This window comes from Serinus canaria, chromosome 5 (genome assembly GCF_022539315.1).
Source record: "Serinus canaria isolate serCan28SL12 chromosome 5, serCan2020, whole genome shotgun sequence".
In the NCBI taxonomy this organism is placed as follows: domain Eukaryota; kingdom Metazoa; phylum Chordata; class Aves; order Passeriformes; family Fringillidae; genus Serinus; species Serinus canaria.
The window spans coordinates 49972619-49995255 of record NC_066319.1 but is presented as its reverse complement, the minus strand read 5'-3'; the positions used below and the strand labels follow the sequence as shown (position 1 = coordinate 49995255).

The 22637-nt window shown below is 43.6% G+C and overlaps 1 protein-coding gene across 1 annotated transcript; it reads right to left on the bottom strand.

The window, feature by feature from the left end:
- Positions 1–327: 327 nt before the first annotated feature.
- On the bottom strand, positions 328–20589 carry HHIPL1 (HHIP like 1). The gene is made up of 9 exons (XM_009102341.4): positions 20323–20589; positions 15053–15699; positions 12634–12777; positions 12149–12477; positions 9815–9941; positions 9364–9509; positions 6451–6532; positions 4563–4645; positions 328–1917 (listed from the first exon to the last, which is right to left on the bottom strand). Exons 1-9 carry the CDS (start codon positions 20587–20589, stop codon positions 1331–1333), a joined length of 2412 nt encoding a protein of 803 aa, XP_009100589.3. The 3' UTR covers positions 328–1330.
- Between the last annotated feature and the right edge of the window lie 2048 nt (positions 20590–22637).

Below are 22637 nucleotides of genomic sequence, written 5' to 3'. Positions count from 1 at the left end.
TTTGATCATCTGGTTTTGTGTATTGAAGGTGTTCTTTCATACCAAAAACAATTTAATGAGAATTTATCAGAAAGTTCAGGAAAAATATTTAAAACAGATTAATTTACCCTATACATGTTTTAGGCTTAAGAAGATACTTTCAACTTGAAATTGGCTTAAAATAAATATCTACAGAAGGATCTTTAGATACAAGGTATGGCTTGTGAACTTTTCTAGACACACTGGTCATTTTACATTTGAAGTTTTTTGAGGGTTTTTTTGTCTTTTTCATGTTCTTATGTGAGCAGCAAGACAAAACCTATCCTGATTACACCAGGGAAAACAAATAACCAGGCCAAATGCTTTAATATGACATGTGTCTCCCATTGCCACTCAAGCGAAAAACACATTTCAGACAAAATAGGATTGCTTTTGTTTGCTTTTTCTTTTAATATCCTCTAAAAAGGGGTAAATATTACTGGATTATTGCCCCAGTACATTACCTCTTGTCTACTCATTCACACCTGTGAAAAACTGAATGGAAAAACATGTGCCTTCATAAAGTTTGGGAAAGTGGAAAAACATGTACAAAAGTATCTTCAGCACTGGATAATGATTCTGTGCATCTAAAAAGGGACAGATTTTCAACCCTGTTGATGTAAAAGAGATTAGATTTTTTTTTTCACTTAGGCTAATGTAAACTGCAGAAATATTTTCCATGCAGTACACTATGGTTTCTTCTAAATCTCCTGATTTTGCTTATCCTTGATGTCCAATAGATTTATACCAATAAAAAGCATTACAGAAAAATAATTTTCCTTTAAACTAATGAGTGGAAGGTTAAAAAAAAAAATAAACTTTTGTAATTTGCAAATAAAGGCACAGATTTAGAAAGGCATGTCCTTAGAAACCTCAGTTTAGAGCTGCAGGTGCCAAAGCAAGGCAAACAATGCAAATGCTTCCATAAGAGTGAAACACGGTCATTTGGGGACTTAAATTTTGGCAAAACATTGTGATGCACAGCTGAAGAATGCTGTATTTTGAAATGGAAAAGGGCAACAGGACGCATCTCTTTTCTGATCTATAAAAGCTGATGCTTGAGGGTTTCTTCCTACAAAAAACCCCATAGAAATACCCTGCCCACAACATGCTCAATTCAGTGCTTCATTTTTCCTTTTTTTTCCCTCTGGGACAAATGCGTGGGGACGAACATGAAGAAAATGTAAGACTACTCTGAACAGATGCAGCATCCTCAAGGCAGGGCACACCCTCCTCAATACTGCAGCTGGTTTAGAGGGCTGGGCAAGGGAGGGATGTCTCCAAGTCCCTCAGCTGCCTTCCCCGGCTGTTGTCACCAGTCTGTCACCTCCTCCCGGCTGCACACCACACCAGCATCCTCCTCGTGCGAGCAGTTGTGCGTGCCCACCCCGGCGTGGGAGCACTCCAGCAGCGTCCTCTCCTGCCCGGAGCACTGCACATCATCCAGGAGAATGCGGAGCGAGCTCCCTTCCCCGAACTCTGCCTTCTTGGTGGCCCGCACCACGTAGGGGAAGCCGAGCTGGCGGCACACCACGGCGGCGGCGGGCAAGCCCCAGCCATCGTCGCACACCGTGCCCCACTCGCCGTCGATGAACACCTCCACCCTGCCCCGGCCGCGGCCGCGCCGGCCCTGCCGCATCAGCCGCACGGCGCCATTGACGGGGGGCTTCTTCTTCCTGCGCTGCCCTTTCTCCTCCGGCCCCTTCCCCGGCCGGGGGCCTCCGCTGCTGGGCGCTGCTGGGCTGCCCGTCCCGGTTCGGGTCCCTGGCCGCGCTGGGGCTCGGCCCGCCCCGTCCTCTGCCGGCGTGCGGGGGGTCCGGGGGTCTGGGACGCCTCCCCGCGGAGCCTCGGTCGTGGTCTTCAGGCGAGGATGTGGGGTTGGTGTTTTCATAATAAACTCTGTTGGGGAAAAAGGTAGAGAATCGTGAGTCTGTCACTCTCTGGGCAATGCTTGACGACAACTATATGAAATCCGTGCTGATTTTTGACTTGTATAACTAATTTCTTGGGATTTGTCTACGTGGTCCTGTTGGGAAGCAACGATACTCTTAGTGACCCGGTATTTCCTCAGTGAAAATGTTGGCTGCTGTTAGCTAGCAGAGAGGACTGCAGGGCTCAATGCCAACTGAGCCTCTCCCAGAAAGGAAGCTCCAAGAGGTTTCTTGGCAAATGTCAGCCTGGTCCTTAAAGGGTAGCTACTGGAGCTTCACAGTCAGGAGAGGAGCTCTTCACCATATCCTGGTGAAGAACCGCCGAAAGCATTTTACAGACAGGCACTGTTTCTGCTCTTCTCTTCATTACTGAGGATTGGATCATTACCAGAGGAGAGCGTGGCCTCCCCACTGGGCCAGATGCTTTATTCAGAGGAGCTGAAATTGGGAACATTCAAAATCAATTCTCTGGCAAGCAGAATGTGCAAGAGGAACAGAGTTGCCAGGACAACACACGAAGCAGGATTTGGGGTTGGGTTTGTTCTTCCTTATGGAAAAAAAGGAAAAAAAATAAAAGAGCCTTGAACTCTGAAGAGATGAAAATTCTTTGCTGTCACAGTTTCCAGGTGTTACTGGATTTACTTATTCACATGTGGTTTATTTTTAGCTTAAAAATAAGTTTTAGTTTGCCAGAAGGAAGCAATTCAGAATTTCACGGAATAACATTCAACAGAGCTGGGACAGTGTCACAGACATTTACAAAGACATCATGACTTTGAATTATATCCCAGATTTATGCAACCTCATTCATCACTTGGTTTGTAGTACAGAGAGGAGGAAAAATATCACTGTCCTATTTGTGCTTAGTATCTGTTGTCCCCCAAAGACAAACCCTTGCAGTGGTCCATGTTTTTCCAAATACTGCTCTTTGAAAAGGAATTGTGTTCATGACATGAAAATATTTCCTTCCTTTGAAAGCTGTGGTTCTCAAGGCAAGAAACAGATTTGAAGGCCTTACCTGTGCACAGCTCATTTGCTGGAGCCTGGTTTGGCAAAGCACTTGAAAAGTGGGATTGATTGAATACTGTGTAGGACTGCATGAAAGCCAATGGTCACCTGGGAGTGCTTTTCACCTCACTGGATCAAATTGTCATTATAAAATACTCTCTATTAAACTGTTTATTAAATACACTTCCAAAAAAATGCACTCATAGCTAATACAAGGCACATGCTCTGGCGATTCTGTTACATTCAGACTAAATACTAACCAAAACAATAAATATTTACAGCTACACATCCTTGTTTGCATGCTTCTGAATCAAAATGGCCATGCCTATTTTTCACCAAAAAGAGAGTGTAGCTCTTGACACACTAGGTAGAATCTCTCTCACCATTTCTAAGTTTTAATTTATGACAAAAACTACCTTGTAAACAAGCCCAAAATATTTAATTATATGTATAGTTTAAAAACCTTAACTTTGGACTTGCATAGGGAATAATGCATAAGCAGAAATAGACAAAAATGGTTGAACATGAATCGAGTTGCTAATATTTGGAAGCTGCACAGCTAGAAATGGAGAACATCTCTGAAGATACTGAGTGCTCAGGCATGTCAGCAGTCAATAATTAGCCTGGAGTTTGTTCCACCTTAAAGACTCAATGTTGCAAGGTGCAGAGTGCCCTCATTATTCCCTGAAGCCAAAGCTGTAGGAACTGTTAGTGACTCAAATGCAATGTAACGTGATTAATGTAATTAAAAATTAAATAAAAGTATCCTGACTTTGGAGTTCCTGCAGTACCATTAGCTTTGTTCATGGACTATGAAAGTTCATGGACTATGCTGAGTCGGAAGGGAATTTGTTGGGGTGCTGCCTAGGTACCTGCATGTGTAAATTAAAAGCACAGGGGGAAAGAACAGTGACACTGCCTAGTCTACTTTTGAGATCCTAATATTGTGTTTAGGTTTTTGTACCTCACATAAATAGTACTTGGCCTGCTGCAGATTCAGCTGCACCTCTGACCACTCCAGCTTTAGCAGTACAATACTTCATGCAGCATGAAGTAACCAAAAGGCCCTGGAGGGTTTGGGTAAGCCAAAAGTTCACCTCAGTGCGTGATCACTGATTCTTTTGGGAGCATTTTCTCATCCCATATTTTCTCACTTTCAATTAACAATGACTCAGCTCTCATCTTGCTCAATGAGCTACTTCCCAACCCTTTACCCATCATATCCTCTCCACTACCTGAACATATTGCAAAAAATCACTTGACACTGAAAAGCACCATTGAGCACAGGGTCTCTGGACAGCACAGTTACAGGGAAACCAAGCTGGTGGTAATGAAATATGTACAATGTAACATGAAAAAGGGAAAATGAACAGGGTCAGAAACTACAAAGGAAATTTCACATGGCCAGGAAAGGGGAAATACTCTATGACTTATTTGAACCAACTCTTCAGATCCAAAACATCTGGAAAGATTTAATTTTGAGTATACCCTGAAGAGTAAAGTTCTGGGTAGTCTCCACATATGTGGACAGATAGTGCAAGTCTGCAGTTTGTATCTACTGCCAGCTAACTTGAACCAATAATAAACAGCAAGAGTTACACTCACTCTCCTTTGGCACAAACGGGATGCGCTTGCTTTTGACTTTCACTGGCGATGGCTCAACTTGGCATTTTCCTGGTGGTGCTGTCCTTGAAAGAAAGGGACACATACACTGCACAATTAATTCCTTTCCTCTGGCATTGCAACACTTTGCTTCCCATTGTTTTCCTAAGAATAATAGAATTTTTTTTTCCAATAATACTTATTGGAGAAAAAAAAGGTCTGATTAAATGATGCAACTAATCTCTTACAGTAGAAAACATAACTAAAGAATCACAGATCACCACTGATGAAACTCCAAATATTCACAAGGCAGTGGAGTCCTCTGTCTGTGTTTCCAGTTGACACTATTGAGGCCATTAAGGAAATAAAACATTGGCAGGTTCAAACACTACAGAAAGAGATTAATCAAAATGAAAGTAAAAATTACAAAACTAGACAGTATATGTTGAACATCTGACAAAAAGGTCACGTGTACGCAAGATTTCAGTCTGTTTTCACGGAAGCAAAATAACACACTATTATTCATACAGAAAGCCCAAACAAATGTCGTGCCAAAAATGCATTAGTTTCAGAAAAGAACTCTAAGTGTCTCCTCGGAGGCTTTGTCTTAGTGTGGTGCTTTATTTTGACACCATTTGTTTGCCATAAAGATGTATTCCACTTCTGGGAAGTCACATCCTTTCATCACCACTTTTCCTATGACAACTGCCTTGGTAATCCTCAGACTTCTTCAGAGGTTTCTAAACTGGTTCAAAAATGCACTTGGAGGGTATAACTCCTGGGCAATTAGGATTGTTTGCATTTGCATTTCTGTGGAAGGCAGAGAGCTTCTCTCTCAACTATCTATACATGGATGTTCCCTACTTTTATGAACTTTCCAATTACTTTTTTCGGTACCCTGAACATGAATGAAACTTTCTTTAAAACGTAAACTCACGGCTGGTGTTTGCCTCCTGCTTTCTCTATTTCTGCACAGCTTGCGTAATACCAGCTTCTTCACACACAGTTTACAGGAACTCTTCTGTTGCATTAGATAATGGAAAATGCTCCTGACAGAGGAGAGTTAGAGGAAACACATGACAGATCTGGGGGCTTTTTAATTTTGGGGACTGGTTTCAACATAAAACTAGACAAGTGGCTTGGTTCAAAATCCTGAGACAGCTAAAGCTGTAAATTTAACCCATTAAAAAAAAAAAAAAAAGCTATAAAAAATCTCTCTCTCTGTTTCTGGCTGAAAGTAGCTTGGTTTTTAGCCAATAATAGTAACATTTTAAAAACAGGAAGATGGAAAAAAACAGCTGTAATTCTTCCCATAAAACACAGCTATTCCCAGTCTCAGATACAGGCACATGGGATCCAGGAGATGTAATGATAGTTCTTTTTTCTTGTTCAATCCATATTGCTTTTTGAAACGCTAAGAAGAATGTACTTTTGGCTTTTCATGTCTCGTTTGCCCAAGAAAGCACTGCAGGTCGTGCTGGTCCAGCTTTGGCTGCTGTGGTCTGGGGGAACAGGGCTCTTGTGGGAAATGAAAAAAAGATGGACAGAAACTCAGAAAAAACACCTTGAGAAAAAGTGCCTCCTTTGGGGCAGAAATCTAGAGAAACTTTACCAAAGAAAGACAAGTCACCCATAAAATACTTTAGCATTCAGGAAATCTCCAAACCCACATAACACCATGCCCCATAAAAGTCTGGCACCAGGCATGTAGACCCCCACGACTGCAGTGACAAAGCAGACCCACAACGCGTTGCTCCAGATGTTCCTTGATTGAATTCCCCAGAAGGGCCCAGCATGGGAGAAGAATTAATTAGTCAGCCAACGTGACTCATCACATCCACACCAGACTCACTGCACCATCACCAGGCCTTGCAACAAGAACATCTCATACCTGGAGGTGTCCACCACTTTGTACACCACTCCATTGGGAGCTGTGGCACTTGGTACACCAGTAGATAGGAAGTACAATTCCCCTGGTAAAAAAAAACCAGACACACTGTGAAAACTGTCCATGGGGTTTCTGTCCTTTACAGCACAAAGGCATTAACTCTGCATCACGGGTCTGAGAGCTCATCTGCAGTCCATTGCATAAAATACTCTTGGTGAGTGGCAGCTTTTAAAAAATGTCATGAATTACTATTTGGACAAATTTCCACTGCAGGTTCACCTGCCCAGACCTTCCTTGTCATCTCATTATGATCTGTGTCCTTTGACTTCTCTAATGTAAAACAGTCAAACCCTGAATTACTTTTGTTGAAATTAAAGGAAAGGAAATAAAGAAAGCTCACTGTCTTCTGCTCATTTGGATGAAGCACTCCTTTGGGGTGAATTACAGGAGAACAAGATTTTGCTTTTGCTTTCTCTAGCACACTCACACAGTGAGACATATCTAAGACAAAAGGCATTTGATTCATCACAGCTCTGTCAGGTCACATGTACAGGGCTCAACCTTCAACCAATGTCCATCACCATTTATTTGACTTATTTTCTCTTAACTGTATTTCTATCCTCCTTCTCCTGCTGTGCAGGGGAGACTGGGATAAACAGTCCTTCTGGAACTATTTTGAGAGCTGAAGTTCTTGAGAGGTGGAACAAAAAGGACAAGAGAGAAAAAAAAATATATTTGCAATATTAAAAAAAGGAAAAAAGACCGAAAATAGAAAAAAAAGCAAGACGCTTGCTGAATAAGGCAGACTTTTTTGGGTGTTCTATGGTCGATCCAGAGGGAAGAGGGGAAGGAACAGAGAGGTCAGTGTGACCAAAGGAATGTGTAGGCAGTTGGTGGCAGCTGAGGCTGAGTCTCCATTCTCCTACCTGCTCTCCTGTGCTGCCCTGGGCTGAGCTCCTCCAGATAATGCCAGGGCAGAAACCTTTGCCTACCCCTGGCTGGTGGCTTCATTTTTCTGGTCAGCTTCATTAATGAGAGGCCAGAGGCAGCCTTGGTCCAAATGGGGATGGGAAACAGCTGGCACTGAGTTTTGTGGGGATGTGTGTTCTACACCCTGCCCCTCTTTCCTGGAAGTTATCAGGCAGGAGTTTGGATGCTCAGGCCATGAAGCACACAGGCTACACACATGTGACCCAAAGACATGGTGCCTGGGTGTCTCTGACATGTTCTGCTGGCCAGGGATGGGGCTGATGGCTTTATAATGGCTGAGCCAAAAATAGAGATCTCCCCACAACATTTACACACCCACTGCAGCAGGTAGATTAACATCCATTAGAGCAACAACTCCAAAACTTAAATGCTTCTGTGAAGAAAACCCTGTTAAAATAAACTGTGTGGCAAACTTGTGAAAAATGAGATTCCTAGTACACAAAAAAGATGGAAGAAAAGACTGTTCACAGCAGATAAAGCAACCTCACCACACTATTATCAACAGATTTCTTTCCATTACTATAAAGCAACCACAAGGCAATTACCTCCCTCTGAAAAAAGACTGCAGCCCAAATCTCCACTCAGCTCTATCATACTTATGCAAAGCACAGTGTAGGGCAAAAGGGTGGCAGCTTTTCACCCCTGTTTTGTCCAGACTCTGTTGACAAGCACAGGATGAGGGAGATCATCCTCATGTGCATGAGCAAGGGCTGCAATCAACAGCTTGACATTGCACTTGGCACAAAGCTGATTTGAACTAAGTTATTTGATCTTAGGTTAAGATATCCTTCTCACTACAGCACTGTGAAATAGCTGTAAATTCCATGAATATTAACCATTAAAGAAAATTGAATTTAACTCTAAAAAAAAAGTCAAACTTTCAAGCTAATACTTTACTTGGAGGATTTGCATTCACAAGATAAAATTTACATTTATACGATTTGAGCAACATCCAAACTTGACATAATCTGCAGGAAAAACAGATGTTTAAAAGCTGGGGCATTCTGGAAGCAGGTGCTTGTGATCACGAGCCAAGACCTCCCTGGAGCAGGGCAGAGCACATCTCCTGCATTGCTGGGTCACACATGAAGCACACACACATCCTCTGCCGGCCCCTAGCCAAGGGCTGCATGGGCTGCACATTCTGCAATGCTTGTACAAACAGTGGGAGACACCACCAGCTTGCACCCCAGGACTCTTTATTTCCTCCTCTTCAAATCACAGCAGCAGCTCCCTTCCAGAAAGCAAAATGTCTGCAGTCATGAAAACACAGCAAAGCTCTACTGAGACGATATCCTTCAGTCCTATGCAAGGCAAAATCCCCGCTGGCACTAATAAAATATAGACTTAAAGACTCTTTTGCTGATGCCTCATGCAAGACATAACACAGGCTTTTGTTCTGCTTCATCTTGAGAGGTGCAAATACCCCAGCCCAGTGTGAGCAGATATATAACTGCTGTTCTTGACATCTGCTTCCCTGTATCCATTAATAATGCCCACAGCCTTCTCAACTAGACAAGAGGATAGACTTGCTCTCCCTTGTGTATCACCTTCTCAGGCCTGCATTCCCCATGGCATGGCACTGTGAGGAATGAGGTTTCTTTTATAAGTTTTTTTTATTCTACTTGCCCCCCTCTGCTCCCTATTCTCCAGAGGGAAGGGCAGCAGCACGTCCAGCACACCAGACTCAGTCCCTAGGCAACTGACTCTCCATCTCCCAATGCAGGCACTGCATGGCACTCAGACCTCAAAATTAGCAGTGTAACTTTGGTTTGGTATTTGGGAGATGCTGGGAATCTGGCATTTTAGAGACTCGTGCTGTGCCTCTACACGACCTGCTGCCCTCTCTGATCCCTTCTCTGGTGTTTTATTCTGAAGAGAAACCAGTAACATGCCATTCAGTGTGACACAAAGTTAAAAGATTACCTGCTTCATCTTCAGCAAAGGAGATGATGTATTGATAGTAGTTATTGATAAGCCCAGGGAACATGCATGTTTGTTCTGTCCCCATGCAGATTTCACTGTAGTGCCACTCTCCAGTAGCATGATCCTCCTTCAAAGACATCAGGCGTCTGCAAGGCAAGAGAGCACTTCTACAACCTGACCCAGATAATTTATGAATGTTAGCATGGACACCTGAAAGGATATTTAATGCTTCCTACCCACACTAGCTGCAATAGGAACTGAACTTTCTCTGAGAGTAGAAGATTGTTTAATATCAACCCAAATGTATGATACACCCTGCAACCCCTTCTCTTCAAGGGCAACACAAGCCCATGAAAAAAACAAGAGGGGAGGGTTGAAGAGCTATCAGGCTGTTTTGGGGGGGATTTTGGCTGGGGGTACAACTTTGTGAGTGCCCTAAGTGTTTACTTACCCACTCATAAAATCACCAAATATGTACAGGCCATTCAGGTTTGGAGACTCACAACCTCGGTAGACGTAGCCTCCTGTAACAGATTTCCCCATTTTGTGTGGATATGCATAAATTGGAAGCACATCATCTGTAGGGCAGAAAAGATCTGTGACTTGTTTTGCACATGCTGCAGAATAGCTCTTTATCTAGATTGTTCTGAGACTGGCAGAGCACAATCAGGTTCCCTGGTGCATCTTCTATTTAAATGAATTGCCAATGGAGTTGTATTTAGTTTGATTTTCACCTTTTCAGAATCACATTTGATTGCCCTGGCCCTCACCAAGACACCTCAGAATTCTCCTGAGCCCTTCTCCTCCCACTACAATCCATCTCTGTTAGTGCCACTTCTGGCACATTTCTACAGAGCTTGTCTGGTTTAGCTGCAAATTCACGGGTTACTCCTAGAACCACTGCACCCATGCAGGAAATGTTTGCCCAATGCAGCTTTGTCTAGGTGGTAAAAGGGAAAAAAAGAGATGGGTGAATCCAGACTGCAGGCACTGATGAAAAGATATGTCAGATGTCAGCACAAATAGCTTCTGTTCCTCTGAGATGGAGAAGCAACTTGAAAGGGCCATCAAATATTTATGGGATGGCAGAGGCATGAATGATGTAGTACTGGCATATTCATTGTGAAATATAAGTTAAAACATAAGACAAATGTAAAATGGAGAGAGATGTCCTGATTTTGAGGGTCTCCATTAGATGCTTCCTCCCCTTTCTTTTGAAACTCCTGGCTCACAGGTACCTCATGGTACCCTTTCCTCCTCCTCCTCACAGCCTTCCTCCCTGCCCATGTAGCAGATGCTGCAAGTAGCAAACCCAGCAGCTCTGCCAGCAAGGAATTTGCACCAGGGGAATTTCCTCTGAAGCAGGTGTTTTCCACACTTCAGCTGTACTTATCATTCTAAAGGGGCTGTGACATTTCACTGCTCTAACAAAGGGTCTCTAAAGTCATCAAAAATTGCTCTGAATCCCTGGAGATCTCAGTAAAGTGTCTGCCATGAATGCTCATGTGGGTACTGTCACACAGGAGAGCAATAAATGAGCTCTCTGACAACTGCTTCAGCAAAGGGAGTGCAAAAAATCTGCTCCCTGCTCTTGACATTTTTATAAAAAAATACTTAATCACTTGTACTTACAGCAAAGCTAATAAAAGGAAGGAATTGAAACTGAGTTAATATTAGGAAGAAAATTAAACAACACACAGCACATGGAAGAGAAAAGAATCAGAATCTCAGCTAATGCAAATCAGTGCTAGCCCACTCCACTGCCCCCCTGAACCTCTGCGAAGAGGTTCCAGCACAAGACATGGTCCACATCAGCCCTTGCAATTCAATATGTTCTGACTTCACATGCTCACTGGAATTTAGCCAGCCAGCAAACACTCTCAATCCAGTTTTGAACAGTTTAAAGTAATGAAAATAAAATGAGGTTTTCCTTTGTGGCATAGCTAAAATAAATGAAAATACATCATACATTCAGTTACCTGCAGAGCAGGCAGCATGCATAAGGGTTGATCAGTCAATTTTTTTCTCTGTTTTTTTAAAATAAGGGTGAGTTATGGAGAAAAATACAACTCCAAATTTTTCTTGCTTCTGCACAAAAGCTTATTTTATGTGGCAAAAATGAAATTGTCCCTCTAAGCCACAGAATCACTAAATAATTTTACTAACAACACCAATCACCTAGAAAAACAATAGCTAGCATGTTTCACTTTCCTCCTAACTCAGAAATTGTAACATTTGTACTTCCAGTATTTATGCCCAAGCCAGTTCCCTTCTAGAGGGACAGCAGAGGTTTACATCTCAAAAAGGTGTGTTTGCCACCAAGCAGCCAGGCTTTGAAGGCAGGAATTAAAAAACATATCAATTCAGGATGACCCCAACGTAGGGAATAATGGGCTCTGACTCTATGATTTCAGAAGGCTGAACAAATGCTTTATTAAGCTATATTACATTACACTAATACTATATTATAACTATAATAAAGAGATACTAAAGAAAAACCCATGACTGTCTCGAGACAGTCACAACACAGCTTTGATTCAACTGGCCAATCAATCTAAACAACCATCACTGGTGCCCAATTAACAAATCATTGTTGGTAAACAATCTCCATAACCCATTCTACGTGTGCCAAACAACAGGAGCAGCAAGCAGAGATAAGAATTGTTTTCTCTTCTCCCTCTATGCTTCTCACTGCCTTCCCCAGGAAAAATCCTGGGAGAGAGAATTATGCCTCTCACTGTTCAGAGAATGTGAATCCCACAAAAACGAGAGCACATCTATTTACCCAAGGAAGAATTGGTGCAAAGTTTCTTATCGTAACAGCTGAACCCTTCCCTCGCCCTCCAGCCGTAGTTTTTCCCCTTCTCCACGATGTCGACTTCTTCGTATTTATTCTGCCCCACATCTCCGCAGAAGAGCCGCCCCTTCCCTTCCTTGGTGTGAGGGTCCCCCCTGTCGAAGGAGCAGCGCCACATGTTCCTCACTCCGTAGGCGTAGACCTCGGGGCGCGCCGCGGGGTCGCTGACGAAGGGGTTGTCAGGGGGAATGTGGTACAGGGGCCCGCGGTCGTTGTTGTTCACATCGATCCGCAGCACTTTGCCCAGCAGGGCTGATCTGCATTGGGAGAAGAAATGAAAAAGGTAAAGAAATAAGGCTAGACCTTGGCAGAACATCAGAGCCGGGGGGTGGGAGTGGGGTTGGAAAGTCTGAGGTTTCATGGCATTGATTTCCCACACCCTGGAGCTGCCACCGGGATGGATCCACTCTTACTTGTTCTGGGCATTTCCAAAGGTGCCAAAAGGATCCCCAGCCATGCCTCCATCTCCAGTGAAGATGTAGAGATACTCATCATCTCCGAAGAGCAGCTCTCCTCCATTATGGTTGGAAGCAGGTTCTTCTATTTCAAGAATTATCCTAAGTGAAAACAGGGAGAAAGCAATTTCCTACTGCACAAGCACTATGCAAAGGGCAGAGCAACGTCATGACAATATAGTTCTTGACAGATGGAAGCAACTACAGATTGGTTTTGATAAAAATTCCTCCATATCCATGTTACGAAATTTTTCTTCAGCATAGCTGATTTTCTAACCTTAAATAGTTTCAAGATATTTTCCAGATTACAGAGACACCAAATTGTGTAATATGGAAAGTCTGGGAAATCACATGACAAAATATACTTTTAATTGCTTAAACTTTTCCACTGATTCTTTCTTCCTCCTTGTTAATATTTTTTATTTTTCTTTATAATTTATTAAAGGAAAGGCATCTGAGCTTATAATCAATTGGAAATTGTAAGAGAAAGGACTCCAGTCCATCTGTACATCTGTACAGCTTTGGCACAGTCCTGCCAGGTGCTTTCAAGGCGAACATAAAACTTCTCAAACATTAAGGAATAGTTAAACTCTTAAAGAGAGAAGAATCCTTAAATGATAATTACACACTCAGGACCTTATGAATTTAAAGAGCAGTTAAAAGCAGCCCCACCAACAAACTGAATTTACCAAAGGTTATTTGAAGAAGTACCAACAAAATTTATTTTAATTTTAACCCCTAACTCTCTATTTTATTTGTTTATTTTATGCTCCTGGTATCCCTTCCATAACATGAAAGGGGAAAATACATAAACTATAATTTTATAGAATGGTAAAGCCACAAATACATGCAGTGGAGTTTCCCAAGTATAACAACTGAAGTTTATTATTTCCAGCTTCTAAAAGAGTCCAGATTTCATGCTGGCAGTGCATCTCAATAGCTACTAAGGCAAATTATAACACCTAGTTACACCACCTCATTTTTAGACAGCTTTTTCCATTCTGAAATATTGATAGTTATTCTGAGTTGTGGGAAGGAACCCAGCTATGAAGTTGGTGTCACCTCCTGTTAAATCTCAGCACCTCTGTGATAAGGTAACTGTGCAAGAGTGCACAGGGTCCAGCTGACAAAGGAGTGAGGGAGGATCCTGTATGGACACAAAGGTGAATCTTCCTCAGCCTCCCAAAGAAGATGGAAAAAACCAAAATTCATTGAGAAACATCTGAGGATAAACAGACACATGCATTTGAGCCAAGGCAGTGCACACCACATGTCAGCCTGAGCTCCCTCTTGGGCAGCAGCTCAGGATGAAGTCAGTGGGCCCGGAGCCTACACAAGCACAATAGGACCACAATTTTGTTTTCTTAAGCTTTTGCTGTACTAACCATAAGCTAAGTAAGCACAGAAATTGTTACAAACATAGAGCCTGAGGGTTCTTAACAAGACAGCTCATGGGCTGTTGATATCTGCAGGTTTCTGATTCGCTTTCCTGAGTGCCATGTTGTGATTCCCCTTACCTGTCATCTACAGTACTGCTTACACTGGATTGCTGTGATTGCTTTATGAACCAGTATCCTCTCTCTATCATTAGGCTATGTGCATTTTTGAGCTAGAATCATCCACAGCTGTGTGCTTGGAAAGCCCCTAATAAAATCCAAATAATGAAGAAAAAAATATCTTTGAATTACTTATATCCAAGGGTGTCTTAAAACAGTGGTTCTATAACATAGTTTTGCAACAGGCTATAAATCTCTGAGCCTGATTCCACAAACAAGTGTCTCATCATCTCTGCATATTAGTGTGGAACAACTGCAAGACCAGACTCAAACAAATTACTTTTCCAATTAAAATGCACTCTGTAATAATATGGTGACTTGTGGTTTTTTTTAAATTTGATATTAAATGTGTAATATCAAAGGGTTGAGTTGTTGTTCAGATAAAGAGACATGGGACCAAATCCATCTTTGGTCTGGTATCAGTTTGTTTATACTAATTTTGGAAACCTTTGGCTTTGGAATGAATTTCACTCATTCTTTGCAGAAGTTTATTTTAAAGGATAATCACAAAAGTACAAAACAGACAAACTTCAAAGCCCCACCCAACAATAACCCCAAAACACTAACTATAAATAAAGTTTAATCCATGTTTAGTTAAATCCTCTGATGTGCCAGAACTGAGAACTGCACATGTTTTACCCCTGCACACTTGCAGTTCATCCATAGAGGACAGACAGCTTCTGCAGCTCAATACACTAGACATGGACTTGGACTAACTCTGGAATGCAAAAACATGAAGCTAATTAAGTCTCATTCATTAATGGTCTTTAAAAATGCACAAGTGGCCCTCTAAGATCTTAAAACTAACGTGTGTACAATACCTTTCAGAACCATGGTCCAGGGCATTCATGTCAGTAGGAGAAATTCTGAACTCACTGATTCGGATTCTCTCTTCATAATGAACTTCAACTGAGTAGTAGACATACACTTTACCATTAAATTTGAATTTAGGATGGAAGACAATGCACAGAAACCCTCTCTCATCTCCTTCCCAAGGCGAGGTAAGCACAGCTTGGCTGATGTTCAGAAATGGCTTTTCGAGCCTGGATCTGTCGGGGAGGTAGGTCCACACCAGGCCGACCTGCTCTGCGATGAAGAAGCGGTGGGTGCCGTCGTTGGCGTGCACCATGGCCACAGGGTTGCGCAGCCCGTTGGCCACCTCCACCAGGCAGAGCTGCAGACAGCCCTCCGCGTCAGCCGTCACCAGCCCCAGGTTCTGGTTCAGGTTCTGGTTGGCCAGCAGGTGTGGGAAGCAGTAGTCGGTGTCCTCCAGGGACAGGTAGCGGCAGAACTTTGCCATGTTGTTTTCCAGCGCAGTTAGCTCTGGGTCTGCAGAGAGGGCGCGGAAAATGGAACGGCAGCTGTGCCACAGCTGCCTGCAGTAGTCCTGGCACAGTCCTGGGATCGTCCGCACGGGGGTGGAGGGGTCTTCAGCGTCATATAAGTGAGCTGCATATGGAGAGCATTCCTAGAGGGAGGGAGAAAAAGCTTCAAGTCATTTATTGGACCAGATTTGAAACAGCTGAGCAGTGATACTAATTGGAGATATTTCATCTTAATGACAAGATATGTTGTGGTTTATTCTGAAGATACGTTAACAGAGGGAAAGATCTTAGAGAGGGGGTTTGTCTCGGCACTCATGGAAATTATCTTCAATGTTCCTGGTGAAAGCTGACTTCCTCAAGCTGTTACTCATTTATTCTAACCACAGAACTTTAAAAAAAAAAACCTGCAATGACGCCTATGTTGCTACATCACCCTAGCAGACTGTACTAGGGAAAAATAGACTTTTCTTCCTTGGATGCTCAGACTTTACCTATGAAATAATAAGATCAATCTCAGAGCAAAAGTGAAACCAAAGAATTAGCTGAGAAGACTCAGGCCCTGCACACTGATGATAGAATGGGAAAGGCCATCAGGGCCAAAGCCTGAGACATTCATAACTCATCATCTGATAATCCAGGCATGGACCTCAAACATGGATGTGATTTACAGCTTGGAAGGAGTGGGACATGAAAGTGGAGGAGGAGGGGAGGACACCATCCTTGCTTGGGTGGACCTTTGCCTATAGATAGTTTATATCCCCAGCCAGGAGTGGGGAAAGGCATCTCATGATCCTGACATGGGTCACCAAGTTCTGCAAGGGATGCTGAGGTTACAGGATTTCAGACTGTGAGCACAAAATGGCCATAATCCAGCCAAGGTCCTGGCAGCAGCTGCAGCTCAACCCTTGTTTATGGAAGGTGCAGCCTTGGAAATCTGCTTAAGGACTGGATCAAGTTCACACAGCTAATTGTAATCTCCATGACGAAAACTCCTACAGACACATTTTCCTTATGAAAAAGCTGCAATTCAGTAAAACTGCCTGTAAATTACAAACTGACCAAAGTGACTCAGTTCTGTTTTGTAGGGGTTTTTGCTTGTAATAAACACAATATTTTCCACTTATATTGCATCTTCCCAACAATCACCTCAAAAGTGCTCTTCAAATAATGCAACATGACTCTGTGGAGGCTCAATTATTTTCAAAATTATATTTTAATAAATACCTGAGGCAACAAAGGTCAGAAGAGAAACCACTACTTAAATAGAGGTTAAATAAATTCTGTATTCTTTAATTCCTATCTGGCATTGCTTCTTCTTTTACTAAGCAAAACCAGCTTAATTTAAAAAAAAATAGGGAGCTGTTTCTAGATCTATAGGGAGATATTTCTTAATGCAGATTACAACTCTATTCAATAGCCGAAAAGATATAACATCTGACATTCTGAACTGTTTAAATTAGCTGATAAGCATACACAATATTTAATTTTTATTTTATTTTCCATTACATACCATAATAAACTGAGAGGCCATATAACAGATCATTAGTGTACAATAAGCTTTCCTCCTGGAATGTCAAGCCATTCATTGCAAAATGAAGGTTATTAAGCTTCCAAATGAGCAGCAATTAATGTGGTAAAAAGAAGATTGCTTGTGAAACAAAACACTGAAATTACACAGGCAGATTGGGTAACACACTTGGCTTGGTTACACGAGGTGTGCCAGGGACAGAAAGAGACAGAGCATTTGTCAATTCACTTGTAATGACTGAAAAAATTGCCTTAGAAAACAAATTGAAATGAGATAGAAAGGGAATTTGATGGAAGGGCTGGGTGGGAGCTCAATCTGGTGTTGGCTATGGAGGTTTCCCATTCAGAGAAAGGAGGCTCACTTGAGTACTCAGGTGTACCTCATTCTGTGAAAGCCTCTTTCAAAGCAAGCAGTGATCTTATGCATTACAAAGCAATGCCCTGGCTTCAGTGACAGAATTAAAAATAGCCTAGAGAAAAGGATTCCCTGTTTCTGCTATTTCAGGCTGTTCACTACAGCCTCAGGTGTTCTGAATAGAAGTTGTGGGCAACTTCTTTCCTCCTGACAACATTCCTGGTGGCATACAGCTAATTACAGCAGCATTACACTGGCAGTGAAATTCAGAGATCTATCACTAGCCTGAAAGTAGCTAAGCATGTCCTAGGGTATTTTCAAGACATGTGAAATATTTTCCAAATTTTATTCTGGAAAAGATGGAGCCTCATGCCTTTTGCTGAATTTCTCTGTTTTGGAAGCAAATGTTATAGTCTTTTAGCCTTCACATCATCCTGTCATGTTCACATAACTCAAAATACCAAGAAGCTCTACCCGTAGTCAGAGCCCAGAATCAATATTAGATCTAAATTGTAATTTCCAAATGATGCTGTCTGTTCATTAATTTTAAACTATGATGTGCTCCAAAGACCAAGGAAACTACTGGGCAGATGATCAGTTACTTCAGTAGGGCTGGAACAAGTTTGTACTATGAAAATAACTCATCAGAAAACAAAACAAGTCACATTAAGACAGACTAACCAAATGCATCCTGTCTGTTCCAGGAATTCAGTGGCAGCTCCTTATCTGGGGAATTCCAACAGTCTGAATCTGATGGAACACCCACATCAGACAATGTCTTATTTACTGCTGCTATCAGCCTGGAGGAAGCAAAAGGACTCCTCAGAAAAGCGTTTAACTTCCACATTATCCCTGACCACCTCCATCTGGAAACTCAAGCCTTTAAGCAAGCTGTTCCCTGAGAAGCAGAGTGAGGCATCTGCTCTTGCAGTTTGGTGGAGAAGAGAAGGCTCCAAGGTAATCTTATGGCATCTTCCACAGGAGAACTGGAGAGGGACATTTTACAAGGCAGTGTAGTGACAGGACAAGAGGTAATGGCTTTAAACTGAAGAAGGGTCAACATAGATGAGATTTAAGAAAGAAGTTGTTTACAATGAGGGTGGAAATACTATAACAGGTTGCCAAGAGAGGTGATAGAAGCCCCATCCCTGGAAATATTCAAGGACGGGTTGAGCAACTTGATGTAGTTGAGGCTGTCCCTGCTCATTGCAGGGGAGGTTGGACTAGATCCTTTCCAAATCAAACTGTTCTATTATTCTATGAATTCAGGAAAAGGCAGGAATCCACAAGTACAAACTGAGACACTTGTCAAAATAATTTGATCACATTGAGAGAAATCATGACTTGTGAGCAGAAATAGACAGAAGTGTGCCAAGTAAGTCACAGGGAATTCAGGTCTAGGAAAAAAGTTGTATATACAGTGAATGATTAGAAGCAGAATGTTTCTAGAGTGTTTGCAATGACTGAACTTCCGTGACATGCTTGTGCAGCCAGAGGCACTGGTGTGTAGCCACATCTGGGCTGGTGATGCACTGAGCTCATCAGAACATTTCAGTGAATCATTGCTCCCACACTGAAATATTTCTCTGCTTCTGAAGACATTTTCAATGGCTGGCTTTCTGACAAACACAGGAGACTTAGTTATCACTTCCAGAAGCAGGAGTGCTTAGTACACATTGTTAACTGGTGTCCTGTCTGCGAATGGACTCTTAGGCACTGCTTGTTGCAGAAATATATTCAAATGTTTTTTGCTTCCATGATGAAACAGAAGTCAATTCTCTAGATCCTGGTGTGGAAAAGTGTTGTCTTTCTCTTCACGTTTTAAGGAACCCAAGAGGTACTGGCAAAATGCTAAGAGCAGGATTTCTGAAAAGTCATTTTGAGCCCATCTGAGCACAACAGACAAGACTCCACTGTCTGAATTAATTTAAGGTTTACACTTGCACAGTGCTGAGCTGCCACTGCTCTGTCTCAGGGGCATTTTCGTAGATGCAAGGCCTCCACTGATGACAGGGTGAGACACTTTGCTCTGTGCAGACTGTGATCATCCCACCATCGTATCCAACCCCAGAACATTAGCTCTGAGTGGAAATTCCCCCTTGTGCAGGACGGCCACATCCACAGGCATTGCTCTTCATCTATCACCAGGACCATTAGCACCTGACACATGCTAAAAGTGCTGCAACTCAATACAAAAAAAAGCACCTGACCCCATCAGCTGGTCATAACAAGGAGCAAGATTTGTGCAGGCAACTGCCCTGTTGGTTTCTTCACCAGACCTGGCATCCTAACCCTGGGAGGGTGAGGAGACTGTGCAGACTGTAACTGCCCACTTACCTACCTCAGAGACTGCTGCTCCTAAACTAAAAAAGAGCAACATCCCCACTCTTTTAGACAACTGCTAAAGAACAAAAAGTCCACTGGGATACTTGATGATGGACAGTCACTCCTTCCAGTGCCTGGGAGCACATGCCTTGGCTGCTGTGCTATCCCTGATGCACTGATGTGTGGACTGATGTACCCATGCCTGTGCCCAGGTGCTAATGCCATGGCTGATGCACTTGTGGGTGGGTACTCCAGTCTGGGCTTGGGAATTAGTCATGGCTCACACTCCCCTGGACTGTCCAAGGTTCCTGTGCCTGGACCAGTTCATTGGATCAATGCATGCATGGGATCAATGCACCCCTGTCTGGGCCAATGCATCCACACCTGGGCTCGATGCAGCCCTGCATGAGTCGATGAACATACACGGGCCAAAGCACTACGATGGGGCAGGAGCATCCATGCCTACACAGAGCTCCGTGCAGGGGCTGACCGGCCCTGTGTGGCCGAGCCCTGCGCGGCGGGATCCCCCCAGAGCAGCAGGGGCTCCCGGAGCTCTCACCTGGCACAGCAGCTCCTGCAGGTGCCCGGCGCAGGCGGCGTAGGTGCGCTCGTCGAGGCGGGCGCTGAGGCGGTAGAAGCGCTGGAGCAGGGCGCGGTCGCGGCTCGGGTCGCAGCAGCCGAACTCGGCGTAGCGGCGGCAGAAGGCGAGGCCCCGCGGCGGCCGGAACGGCGGCTTGAAGTCCAGACACTGCGGGTGCGGCCGCGCCGGCCGCGGGGCGAGCGCCGCCGCCAGCAGCAGCGCCAGGGCCGCCCGCGGGCCCCGCATGGCTCTGCGGGGGCACGGCCGGAGAGGTGAGCGCTGCCCCCGCCCTGCTCCGCCCGGCCCTGCCGGCCCGCTCCGCTCCGCCCGCGGCCCCGGAGCCGGGGAGCGGCCGCCCCGGGGCTGGCACCGCCGCTCGCCGCACCCGCGGGTTTCCGCGGTGCCTCTGGACAGGAGATTTTATTTTGATTCCGCCCAGAGCGCAGCCGGGCAGGTACTTGGCTGGATAGCCGGCACAGGGTGTCACACAGCACCGGAGAGAATCCTACTGGGAACTGATTCCATAGACCGACTCCTCAAGTGACGTCTGCTGGACTCGGTTCTGCCGCTGAGGTTTTTGTGTGATCCAGACCCGACAGAATAATAGCACTCGGAGTTTATGAGGGTGATGGACATGTTTAATAACAAGAAAACCCAACTTCGGTACAACTAGTGCTTCTGCGTCCTCTCTCAATCTCATTCTGGGCTGAGACTGATTAGATTTAGCTTTGAGGCTGGAAAGAAGAGGTCTGGTGTAGTCTTTACACCGTGTGGTCCTAGGCAGCCCAGGTGACATACTTTCCTCTGTAAAGCACTCAGAAGGGTGCTCCCTTGCCCAAATAAAATGAAACTGCTGAGGACACTTTCCTTACCCTAAAGTTCCTCATGGTACACCCCAGGAAAATAGTTACTCCACATACACATCACATAGCCATATCATATGTGGTGTTATCAGCTAGTAAGATCTAGTCCCATGCAGAGAGCACTTTTTTGCTGTTAAACAAAGCTAGCCAAAGTGTATTATATATTTTAATATTAACATACTGACTGCCCCTCAAAGACAGACAATAGAGTTCATGCTGATATACTATTTCTGACTCCTACTTTGAGACCAAAGAACTACTGTACAGTGCATGTGGACTATAAAAGCATAAAATCGCTGCGTGGCTTGGAACATCCTGTCAGGAGACCATATGTGTTACACATTTAATTCGGGTTTCTTTTCTCTCCATATGCTTATGTAACTGCTGTTAAGGTCACTCTAAACTCTCCAAATGTGCAGGCAACCAGAATACCCAATGATCTCAGTTGAGAATTCTCTGCCCTTTTATTTTTGGTCACTTAAAACTGCTTTTTTCACAACCTTTGCAAGTACTTTGGAAAGCACATGATCAAGTTACTGCCCCTGAAAAGTTTGAGAGCCATGCAAAAAATGAGTATGCAGTTATGCAACTCCATATTGCATAATAAATCTGATGTAAAGACATCTCCCTCTTCATCCCAGCTAATCTTTTATTCCTGTGGTTAACTCTGGCTGTTGTTTCAGTGTTTATAATGATTATTAGACACTGTTCATTAACACTGAAACAATGCTTAATATATAAAGAATGGATTGCAGTAGCCAAACATATTCTGGATAATGAGATTTATCCTATAGCCTCTTGATTTGCTATTGGAGTTCTTGATTAGTTTGGCATCCATGAAACGTTTCAGAAATGAAAGGAAAATTAAATGCTGTGCATATTTAGCAGTGAGCTGTAGAACAAGAACTACAGACTTGGTCTGCTCATCCCTATGAAACAGCATAAAATACCTTCTGGAAGTCCCCTGTGAGCATTTACAATACACCTCCCATGGCAGAGCTACCACAGTTTTGCTCTTTCAGGCAGGGCAATTATTTGGTTGCCCCTCAGGCTGGGGACTGCTCAGCAATTCCTAGACAAGGCCCTCCTGAAGCAGAGGCTGGAGCTGCCTTGGCTTATTAATGAGAACATTCAATTAAAGATGCCTTAATTTACAGCTTGTTGTTAGCTGAGTTTTGAGGCTTCCCAGGCCACAGGTAGGAGCTCCTGGGCTGCATTTGAGGGATCTGTGGTGTGGTGGATAGAGCACACAGCTCTGGCTTTTCTTCCCAGCTCTGCCTGGAGACTGAACTTACTATTCCCAAGATACTGTGCTTCTGCCTGGATTCTTCCATTCATAGAATGAGAGCAGTGAATGCTCATCCACCCCATGGCAATCTCTCAAAGTGTAGTTTATTGATATTTTTAATCACCTTTTTTCTTTTTTTATGA

Coding starts and splice junctions, on each gene's coding strand:
- HHIPL1 (XM_009102341.4), bottom strand. CDS start 20,589: ATGCGGGGCCCGCGGGCGGCCCTGGCGCTGCTGCTGGCGGCGGCGCTC. Junction 15,700..20,322: donor TGCAGGAGCTGCTGTGCCAG/GTGAGAGCTCCG, acceptor CCCTCCCTCTAG/GAATGCTCTCCATATGCAGC. Junction 1,918..4,562: donor CCCGTTTGTGCCAAAGGAGA/GTGAGTGTAACT, acceptor TTTCCCCAACAG/AGTTTATTATGAAAACACCA.